Source organism: Strongylocentrotus purpuratus, unplaced genomic scaffold (genome assembly GCF_000002235.5).
Source record: "Strongylocentrotus purpuratus isolate Spur 01 unplaced genomic scaffold, Spur_5.0 spur5_scaffold_18, whole genome shotgun sequence".
Lineage (NCBI taxonomy): Eukaryota > Metazoa > Echinodermata > Echinoidea > Camarodonta > Strongylocentrotidae > Strongylocentrotus > Strongylocentrotus purpuratus.
In genome coordinates this window covers 14,187,259-14,199,270 of record NW_022145603.1, presented here as the reverse complement: position 1 = coordinate 14,199,270, position 12,012 = coordinate 14,187,259, and the positions used below count along the sequence as shown (strand labels likewise).

At 38.3% G+C, this 12,012-nt stretch overlaps 1 protein-coding gene across 1 annotated transcript; it reads left to right on the top strand.

Annotated features, from left to right (window-relative positions):
* The first annotated feature begins 2,694 nt into the window (after positions 1-2,694).
* LOC579834 (NAD-dependent protein deacetylase sirtuin-3) lies at positions 2,695-11,572 on the top strand. The gene is made up of 9 exons (XM_030989261.1): positions 2,695-3,025; positions 3,854-4,127; positions 5,590-5,748; positions 6,747-6,982; positions 7,653-7,753; positions 8,682-8,732; positions 9,380-9,496; positions 9,842-10,060; positions 10,229-11,572. The coding sequence occupies exons 1-9, from the start codon at positions 2,911-2,913 to the stop codon at positions 10,598-10,600; spliced, it is 1,644 nt and encodes a 547-aa protein (XP_030845121.1). The 5' UTR covers positions 2,695-2,910; the 3' UTR covers positions 10,601-11,572.
* The last annotated feature ends 440 nt before the right edge of the window (positions 11,573-12,012 follow it).

The window sequence follows — 12,012 nt, the reverse complement described above, 5'->3', positions numbered from 1 at the left end:
AGTAAAGTAAAGAAATAAGGCCTACCGAACTCGCACCTGTCAATAAGGAAATTTACAGGGCTATTTCTATTTTTGTTTTGTTTTCGTTTCGTTTCATATACGTTTCATTTTGGTTTGGTTTGGTTTTTAGGGGGGCCTAGTAATTGGGACTCATTTGGGAGCTTAATTATTATACATCTTTAGACAATCATCCCTCACCGGGCTTCAAGCCTGCATTCTTACACAAATAGGTCTACAACAAAGTCAACAAAGTAATAATCCCAAAAGACAGCATCAAACTAGTGATAAAAAAAATAAGATGAGCATTTTCATATGATTTATATTAAAAAAAGTTAGCAAGTGCAAACTAATATTTGACGAGGACCACCATCCCCCCCCCCCCTCCCCTCTCCAGCCCTATCCGACCCCCTTTCTCTATTATACTCCACGGTATCTCTTCTTTTTGAAGAGGCTCTCAGGGCAATGTTGACCAAAAAAAGAATAATATATGCTTCAGATTTATTCTCAATCCCAAAGTAGCATTGCGATGAAAAGGTATTTTACTACTGCTTTTCACTCTCAACTGTTACAGCAATGCTGCTTTCTGTATAGCGCCCTCTCTTGTTAAGTCATAGGACAGCTAGTAAGCGTCTTGAAGTGACTTTCATTGAATGTCTGAATCATAATGTTCTTTGAGCCAATTTAAATGAAATGACATGTTCGGTTATCATTAAAAACTAATGTTTGCTTATCATTTTCCAAACCAAATTAACCTAAACTAACTGCAAAAACCTGTTAATGTCATTAGACATTCATTACCATGGCCTCATAGTCTCAGACACCGGGCTCAGACATATCAGATTGCACTTTATACATTCGAAGGGAACAAGTTTGGAGTTTCCTATTTTAGAAAATATGAATATTAGCTAAAGATACTACATACTTTAGGAGTCAATATTGTTAAGTTACAGTGAAATCACTCTTGAGTTGCATTATTTTCTCAATTAAACCTCACGCAAGGTTAAAAAACAAAGGGTACATTTGTTTTGTGATGCAAAACCCCAAATATATATATTTTGTCTTGTTTCATTTTTTACCATTTCATTTTGTTTTTTCCTTCTTATTATTTTTCTTCTTTCTCTTCAGAATCTTCATTTTCGTGTTTATTCCTTTTAACATACCAATTGAATTACTGAATGTATTGATTTCATATTTGCCCATTTTTACAATGTACTATTTGCATTTATTTCATTATATTGCAATTTTATCAGTAAATTCAAGATGCGTCAGCTTTTAGCTGTGACTTTGAATTTTCTATCAATAAAACTTTTAAAGTCAATTTAATTCGATTCAATAAATATTGTCATTACTTGAATTCTTCTTTTATTATGATTCATGAAACCAATATTTGCTTTCTTTGTCGATGTTCTTCTGACTTCAGTTAACAAAAATCACATTCCGAAGATGCAAGCGAATTTCAACAGAAAGTGACATTGCAGCTTTATTCTTATCATAATATATTCTTTCAAAAATGGGCAATACGAGGATAATTCCACGAGGGGAATGACGGTCGCTATTGCCCAAATATCAATTTACACCCTCAATTATATATTTTCCTCAGAATGTAATTTCATCATCAAATATTACTAGATAAGAAGGATGTAAAAACTACAGCACATGTCACCACCCCAACGTCCGAATTTATAAGAGGTGACGGTTGTCAGAATAGTTTGTAATCTTTGTGGGTCGATTGCATTTAGTCAATTCAAATCAGGTATATCGATTTAATCTAGATTTTGACAAAAAACCATGGTTACCATGGTACTTTTTTTGTAAGAGCTTACTTACTTGTCTAAATTTTGTCATTATCATAAGTTGAGATTCTAGTTTTGTTTATTTTGGTGATCTTAGCTTTATCAAACCGAACTGATCTGTTGTCCCCCAAAAAACATTTCAATTTTCAGTTTAACATAAAAACCTATCAATAGGCCCCAGGTGATTCTGAATTACGTAGTATTGTATTTTTTGTTATGTGTCCACGTTCTGTGCCTTTTGAGACTGAACGGTCTTTTAGCATATAATCTTTATCTAAAAATGAGGTATATTTCTTTTTCTTTTTCTCAGTTAAGGAACGTGTCGCGTTCTATGGGCAAATTGGCGACTATAAACATGTTACACGTATTACCTATCAAGAAAGACTTACATTGATTAAAAAACAGAAAGAAGATTCCAATTCCATATGGCAGGTTTCAATATTATATGTTCCTTGTGTACCCAGGTGCCCCTGGTGTACCTTACATTTTATTTTCTAATAAATGCTTGAAGAAAAACAATCGTCCGTCTTTACTTTCACCAAATGCAATATCAAAAGCTTTGGTGGAAGGAGGGGAAGGAGGGGGGGGGGATTGGCACATATGCCTATAAACCCATTCAGGTGTAACACAAAAACAAAAAGTGGCCCCCGAATTGCCCCCCCCCCCCCCAGGCACATTAAATTGTTATTATCTTCATCTCATATAATTTTCCTTGATTAATTTTCTTATAGTCAGAAATCTTAAGAATCGTGTCTCATCCTTTTACAAAATCTTGATTAAAAAAATAAAAATCAATAAAGAATGCGCTATCATTTTGGACATTTGGAAATAACTGTTGAACATTGAAAATCGAAAGTCTGTTGATAAACTGCACGCGCCATCTACGTTGAAGAACGGTACAAATTCCACCTTGGGTGCTCGCAGGTCGCCGACGCTGAATCTTGACGAAAATGTTTGTGTTTTGGCCTTTAATAGTGCAATAAATGGTATATACCGAATGAGATTGTCATTTTCTCATCTAACTGCAGTTGGACATATATTTAGCGGCATGAATATATGCGGAAATTCGTGAGATGTCGTGGTTTCGAAGACTCGGTCCGTGGAAGTTTTGCGGGTAATGATGCTGCGCCGGTTGATGATGGCAACAAGCGGCCGAAACTTTCCGGGAAAATTGCGGGGAGAAACCAAGCCAAAACTCAAGGATAAGGATGTGGTCGCCTCCAGCTCCCGAGGTAAACATAACTTACTAAATTTGCTACCGACCGTTTCTAATGCTTTCTTATGTCACTTATCCTTATGATTTTCTGCAACCTCAATCAAGTCAATATAGCCTAGAGGCTAGATAATGATTAGCCTAAATAAAGTTAAATTCGGATGCCTAATTTCTTTAACTTCAAGTTCACTTTCAAGGAGTTTTTGTGACTTAAATTTGAAACTTGATTTAAAGTTTAGAGCCAAAGTTGAAATGAAGGGGAGGGAGGTTGATACATTACTAGACCAATTTTGAAGATAGATTGCAATTTGTTTGTTAAGGTGAACAAGTGAAAATAACAAAGACAAAAATACAAATAGATCTAGATCTAACAGTTAGATCTAAAGTTAGGCCTAGGGTCTATACATGATGATGTAGATGTAGACCGTAGCCTATACAAATTACAAAATAAATAAAAATTAAAGGAAAGCAAGAGACTTGTTCCACTTCCAGAGAGAGAGAGTGTGCAACTGTTACTGTAAGACTAAGACGTAGAGTCTGACAGGGTGTCGGTCTGTCGGAGCACATGAGCGTTCAAGAGTTACATGTAGGGTTAGTATTAGGTTTGGTGTTACCTACATGTAAGAAACTGATTTAGCTTCATTGGTGAAGCGTTGACATCTGGTCAAGTTTTGTGGTGGGATATTCTTCAGTTGCTCCATATCATTGATTTATAAAAAAAATAATGTTAATACTCACTTAATGTTTCTGCTATTGGTTTATTCACCATTGCCATATAAAATAGGCTTGTAACTTGGCCCTTTTTGTTCCCTTAATGCTTCATTTAAAAATTGTGATCACTTTTTAGACGGCGTCTCATCGGCCCCCAATGCCCACTCCACCGGTGGAAAGACAGGATTGCGCAATCACTCCACCCAAGTGACCCAACCGCCCCCTAGACCACCCAAGAACCATGGGGCTACTACCAGAGGCTCCGGACCGAGAAAGACCCCTGCTTCCAGTAGCGCGGGCAATGTTAACAAGAATCGCAACATCCTGAGAACTGGGAGTGCGTCCTCGGAACGCTCCTTCAACAATTCGTTCAAGAAACTGACTATAGATGACAAGAAAGCACCTAGAAGGTACGAAATTAGAATCATTGTTTTTTTGGACATTGGCATGCAATTTCTTTTTAATTCCTTTTAATGACCATAGATCTAGTTAGAGGTTAAGCAACTACCCCTCAGTGAGTTGGAGGCAATGTTTGTTTTGATGGGTCCTCTTCCCATATCAAATCGTTGTCAAATTAAATTGTTGCCATATTGGCTTAATGTTTTTCTTAATACGACATATTTCTTTTTTCTCTTTTGTGGGTAATTTTTAACCAAACGATCTATATCCTGTTGATACCGGTACTAGTATTAGACTGTTATAAGAAATCAAATTTCACTTTTGTAATTATGGTGGCAACATGATAAACTTGGTGTCCATTTGAAAGAAAATATCAGCCCATGGAAAGGGTGCATCTGGATGAAGCTGCAGTGGAAGTGGTAAAGAGAAGTGGGTTGAAAGGGATGGGTCATGCGTTGAGAAGGGAAGGTGATGCACCTGTGAAAAGAGTTGGGATCTAGAAATGGATGGCATAAATGAGAGGAAAAGGAAGACCAAAGATTTCATGAGTAATATGGAAAAGAAAGATAAATCAGTAATGTTGGTCTAAAAGAAGAGGATGCTCACAACAAGAAGTAGTGGGGGAGCCTGGGAGGGAATGTCATCATGGCGTGAAAGTCAGTAACCCCTCGTTAAAGAGGAAATGCTGACTTTAATATAATGGTGATGGTGATGATGATGATGAAGAGGGTGATGGTGGTGACTGATGATGATGATGATGATGTTGATGATGATGTTGATGATGATGATGATGTTGATGATGATGATGATGATGATGTTGATGATGATGATGATGTTGATGATGATGATGTTGATGATGATGATGATGTTGATGATGATGATGATGATGTTGATGATGATGTTGATGATGTTGATGATGATGATGATGTTGATGATGATGATGATGCTGATGATGTTGATGATGATGATGATGATGATGATGATGATGATGATGTTGACGATGATGATGATGATGATGCTGATGATGATGATGATGATGATGCTGATGATGATGATGTTGATGATGATGATGATGATGATGATGCTGATGATGATGATGATGTTGATGATGATGATGATGATGCTGATGATGATGATGTTGATGATGATGCTGATGATGATGATGTTGATGATGATGTTGATGATGATGTTGATGATGATGCTGATGATGATGATGTTGATGATGATGATGATGCTGATGATGATGTTGATGATGATGATGATGATGATGATGATGATGATGATGACAGAGGACGACGACGATGATGTTGATGTTGTTGATGATGATGATGATGGTGACGATGATGATGGTGAGTTAACGATGATAATGATGATGATAAACCTGGTCTCCAGTCCATACCCTTGTTATGTCATGTATAATACTACACTTTGAGAGACTTTGTTATAATTCTGGCGTTGTTTTCAATTTCACAGTGCAACTCCCAAGAGACGGCAGTCATCGTCAGCAGGTAACAGTTCAACCTTTAAGACCATTGAAGACGTGGCAAGGCGGATTCTTCAGAAGAAGAGCAAGAACATTGTTGTGATGGCTGGAGCAGGGATCAGCACACCTAGCGGCATCCCAGACTTCAGGTGAGAATATTTTAAGGTTCTTGTGATGTCATGCCTCAGTCACACCTTGGCGTATTTGGCTTGCGTATTGCTGCATATTTGTGGCAAGCCGTGTTCTTGATATCAAGAAATGATTTTCTGTTAAAGCAATGGTAATTCTTGATATCAAGAGTTTGATTTCTTGTTACCAAGTATTCATTTCTTGATATCAAGAAATAGGAATGAATGTTAAATAAATTGCCATAAATATGAAGCAATACGCAAGCAAAGGTGTGACTGACTGAGGCATTAGAGTAAAATGTTTTTGCTATTTAAAAGGGGGAAGACAAATGTGTTTATAATGTGTGACTACAGACGGTATTTGATTAGACCACATGTAAAAAAAATTATTGTACAGTTGAATTTCACAACAGTATGTTAACATCTCTGATGTTCATTTATGCTTTAATTGCCATGTATTTTATGTACTTATCTGTTTGTTTTTATGTTGTGTTTTAACTTCATTTGTAGTATCCACTTGATACAGGGTCCTCTTGTAAAGCAGGCCTTGTGGCACTGAATGGGGCTACCCTGTGTTTTTAAAGAAGACTGAATAAATCAATCAATAAATAAATACAAATGTTCCTTTTTCGATTGCCAAGGGTCTAGGTCTCCAGGATCAGGGCTATACGATAACCTACATCAATACAGAATCCCTTACCCCAAAGCCATCTTCGATATTGACTTCTTTCTCAAAGTCTTCAAGACATTCTTTCATCGTTAAGAAAAAAAAGAGAAAACAACCCTAACCCTTGTCCCATGTATTCAAAATTGTGTTTGTTTTCCCACCATAGGTCTCCAGGATCAGGGCTATACGATAACCTTCAGCAATACATGATCCCTTACCCCGAAGCCATCTTCGATCTTGACTTCTTTCTCAAAGTCTTCCAGACATTCTTTTATCATTCAGAAAAAAAGAAAAGAAAAGAATACTAACACTTGTCCCATGTATTCATAATTTTGTTGTGTTTCCACCGTAGGTCTCCAGGATCAGGGCTATACGACAACCTTCAGCAATACAGGATACCTTATCCCGAAGCCATCTTCGATATCGACTTTTTCCGCAAGAACCCAAAGCCTTTCTTCACCCTGGCCAAGGAGCTGTATCCATCCGGGAAGTACCGTCCCAACTACGTTCATTACTTTGTACGCATGCTCTATGAGAAGGGGCTCCTGCTACGGATGTACACGCAGAATATAGACGGTCTGGAGAGATGTAAGCTATAAAAAATATTTGATATTTTATGAAGGCTATGGCAAAAATACAGTAATACAGTATTTTACACAACAATAGTTGCCAAGAAAAATTCTGAATGAAGTATTTGTGGCAAAAAAAAAAGATGGCCTTAAAAGATATAAGCTACAGTGTATGAACATTTTTTACATTTTATAAAGACTACGGCGACAATTCCTTTAAAGGTAAAGACCAGTATTGGAAACGCCCAAATTTCAAAAAAATGAAATGGAAGCTCTCATTACCAATCATGTGAAAGAATATGTTTTGACTAATACATGATGATAACAAATTTGCCGGGAAACCGCCTACTAATTCATATATTTGGTAAATTTGTTTCTCTCATGGTCTGTGAGAGATATAGGGTAGTCCCATATACATCTTTCTGTGTATAGTGCTTGTAACACGAAGAATGGGCCAAATTTCTTATCATTTTGATGATTCCAGAACCTTGCAGATGCTAGATGCTAGATGATCAACCTTTTCTGATCGATTCCACAACGTTTCTTTCACAATGCAATCGCATGACCATAACTGGTCTTTACCTTTAACAAAAAGGGTAAGGGTTTTCCATAGTCTTGTCTGCACCTAGTTCATAATTCCCATTTATTCTGATGTGGGTTTCATTTTATTTTGACTCCCTTTTTAACAGTGGCTGGCATCCCCGGTGACAAGCTGGTGGAGGCTCATGGGACATTTACAAGGTGTACCTGCACCAAGTGTGGCTACCAGCACGAAGGAGAAGACGTGAAGGTAGGTCAGGACTGGACAAACCTTTAGACAAGGCAGTAGTGGCTGTAGTATTTAAGCCCCACTGTACTACTTGTAGCTACTTGCTCCCTCTATATAGAAAACAATGCCTAATCGGTGACCATTGGTCCCCTATGATCCTCTTTTTCTTATGTTAATTGAGAGCTGAGTTGATGAGATAACCACCTGTCAGTGACCTTCCTGGGAGGTCTAATCCCTCCTAGCCAAACTAGTACAGATGGGCTTTAAAGACACATATTAGTGGACTCTCATTGAAAATTTGACACCATTCTGGTGTTTACCCCATAATAGGTGTTTTCAATCACCAGGATTAGCCTTCTGTTTTATGACCAACGGGCCTCGTGTAATGCTCTGCATTTTCCACCCATCCCCCATATGGAAAAAAGTCATTATCTTACAATTCTCTCATCCGAAGACTCTCTAAGAGATTAGAGGTATCTCTTGATAGGATCACATGTTTGCTGTGTGCAAGACTTGTACACCCATCAATGGTATTTCCACCAAGTCTAGAATCAGCGAATGATGACCTACCGCATATGGAAACTGACTACCACCTCCCTTTGACCCTGGCATAGTGTGTGAATACTTATGCTTTCTTTTGAGAGCCCTCTTGCTTAAAAAGTTTTGTGTTCTTATGCAAATTAAAGAAATCCACGCAAGATATTACTGGTCAGTGATAAATTGTAGACATTTCTTTGGCGGTGTAGAAACCTTGAATTTTGCAGAACGCTTACAAAGCGACTTTATAATTTCCATTTATGAAAGACATTTCCCTTGCATTGATATCATAGAAATGATGGACTACATATATTCTTCCATACTGGTAGTTTGTTTCATCATTTCATTCCATTTTATCCTTTTTAATATATCTCCTTCTTTCATGTTGCTCTTTATGTCTGTCTGTTTACAGGGGACTATTTTGGGTGATAGAATACCAAGATGCTCAAGACCAAGATGTACGGTAAGTTTCTGAGCTGAACGTTGATGTGTATTAGTTGCATCCTATTTTCAATTTTTAATCGGAAAGTCCTTAAAGTGTACCAATCACCTAAAAAACAATTTGTAAACAGCTATAATGCATAAAATCAACCTCAATAAAAGTTTTATGCAGCATTATATGGGTTAAGGGACAAGGAGTACGAAGAAGAAAAAAATAAACATAAAACACCCTGCACGGAGCATAATGCAGACTTTGGTTCCATGTGGGTTCTATTCTATGCGAGCTTGTTCAGATGCATCAAGTAGTCTACTTATTCTTCGTCTTTGGGAGTACTGTCCAATCCCTCTAAAAGGGGTTTAACAGATAGGGTAGGGTGCGATGATGGGAATTAAGCAGAGAGAGAGAGAGGATTGGCTTATTGTTTACTTTGCTTTTAATTGACTTTTTAAGCAATATTGAATCAATTTCTTGTCATCTTGATGATTCAAAATCCTCTAAGGATACATCAGTTATTTCATATTACAAACTGAACCTTTTCAAATAGCTCTCAAACAGTTTATTTCACAATGAAATTGCACAAAAAGAGTTCAGATTTGTCTCTGATTATCATAACTACGTCTTTCATTAATCACTATCTGTCAACAATTCCTTCTGTTTCTTTTTACCAGGGTGTGGTCAAACCCAACATTGTCTTCTTTGGTGAGGACTTACCCAAGAGATTCTTCTACTACATGAAGGACATGCCGCTCTGTGATCTGCTTATCGTCATGGGGACATCATTAGAGGTACGTATCACAGCCTTAAAGCCCCACTGCACTACTTGTAGCTACTTGCGCCCTCTATATAGCAAACAATGCCTAAGCGGTGACCATTGGTCCCCCATGATCCTCTTTTTCTTATGTTAGTTGAGAGCTTATTTGATGAGATAACCATTTGTTAGTGACCATGCAGGGAGGGAGGTCTAATCCCTCCTGGCCAAACTAGTGCAGATCGGCTTTAAAAGTAGGGTTTTGAATACTGTTTCTGCTCACTATGTTCACTTCGCTCAGATTTCTCAATATTTGAATTGCAGTTAAGGATTTTGTTCAAACTCCCCTGACATATTTCTTCTCGTATCGCTATCGTCACAGGTGTACCCCTTTGCTGGTATAGTAGACTCTGTGCGCCCCTTTGTCCCCCGACTCCTCATCAATCGGGAGGTGGTGGGGCCGTTCTCGCGCCCCTCGTCCAGTCGTCACAACGACCTGGCCGTGACAGGCGACCTGGTGGAATGCGTCCAGAAGTTTGCCCGGGTTCTCGGCTGGAAGAAAGCACTGGAGGATGTGATAAAGGACAATGAAGTGAAGCTGGTCAGTTTATTAATCAATTCCTAACTTTTTCTTACAGTAACATTTAAATAATATACTGCTAGCTCATATGATTGTGACTTTTGGCTGTTCCCTTCATCCTCTACACGTTTCATAGACATTGGTTGTGTTTACATTTTCATCCACTACCTTTCCTTTCTCCCATCATAGGACGCAATGGTCGTTGAAATGGAATCAAAGGCTGCCAAGTCATCCACAGAGCCGTCTGAGAACACCAACAACAACGCGACCGATCAAAACGCCAAAACAAACACCAGTCCGCAACGTCTCACCGGATTACAACGCGAGCAGGATACGACTCATGTACGCAAGATACACACCGAGAGTCTGAGCAAGGCCAACTCGCAGAGGGCGCCCAGCGATGCGTCGAGGCGTCGAATAAACTCTTCAGGCACGGCGAGGTCGAGCCTGCCGCGAATTACAAATTTTAGGAGAACTCGCCCTCATAGGACAGTGGCAGATTTGAGTAGTAGCAGTAGTGAATCGTCTACATCGGAGTCGAGTTCGGAAGACGATTATTGAGCGAATGTCGTGGGTCATAGGTTAGGTCATAGGTCATATGTTAGCATGTGCTGGATGAGCAACTCGGCGAGAATCGGGCTTTACAGGACACTCATCCTGATAGAACAGTTATACATGTATCTTTGAGTAGCAGTAGTGAATCGTCTACATTGGAGGAGAGTTCGGAAGACGATTATTGAGTGTATATCGTGAGATCAAAGGTTAGCTTGTGCTGGATGAGCAACTCAGCGAGAATCTGGCTTTACTCGACACAATGGAGAGGGGTATCGTGGAAGAGCATTCAATGAATTGTCATCGTCAACTATTAAAGAGTTCAGAAGTTGATTATTGAGCAAATGTTTTCGTCAAATGTGGGCTTGCGCCAGCTGAGCAACTTGATCATCCTGCTATGAATATGATTGACACAAAGGAGTGTGATATATGTATCTTCAAGGTGAAGAAGTGAAATCGTCTTTTGGCAGCTGAGAGTTTAGAAGATCATTATTGAGCTAATGTCGTGGGTCAAATGTCACCTTGTGCTGGATCTCAAACTCGACTAGAACCTTGCTGTATATACGACATAGGAGCGTGGTGTCTTCAAGCATAAGTAGTGAATCTTTGTGTCATGTGAGAGTATGGAAAATGATTTTTGAGCGAGTGTCGGGTCAAAGGTCAGCTTGCAGTGGATAAAGAATGGATGAAGAACTTGACAAGAAGTGCACTGTTATGGACAGACAGGAGAGTGGTAGCTCGGGAGAGCAAAACATGGATCATAGTCAGAAGTTTGAGCTTGGAATGCAAGCATTGAGGAAATATAATGCAGTCAAATATCTCATTTGATTGTTCTTTTTGGAGAGTTATTAGAAGTGATGAATTTTTATCCAGTGAGAGTCCGCAATAAAACAACATAAATTTAATGTGGATATGCGACATTGAGAATGTGCTTGCCCACGTTGGGAAATCTGACCTTGAATAAGGAATGTGCAATTGTTTGTTTGAAAAGAGGTTGTAGAGTTGCAAAGAAAAAACAGTGCTCTCATTTAGTCCCTTTTGACTTTTGTATTTAATCTGTTGGATTTCATCTTAATACATCTTGCATTTTTCATACTCTTATCTCAGCCTTGATTGATTGATTGATTCAAATTTATTCCATTTCATAAAGAACATAGTTGACAAATTAAGTTGAAAATCATGAAATGAAACGGGAACCTACTGGAAAGCATACAGATTGTTTTTTGTAGGTTCCCAAGAATGAATATGATATGAACATTATTTTCATAAATCATTTTAAAGTATCTTAATAATCACAGTAAAATACATGTACTTGTATCTCAGGCTTCATTTCGAGTTCTGTTCATTGCAAATTTTCATAGAATCACAACATGCTCTAGAGAACAAATAAATGAAATCCAGCAATCAAGCTTTGTCAAAGA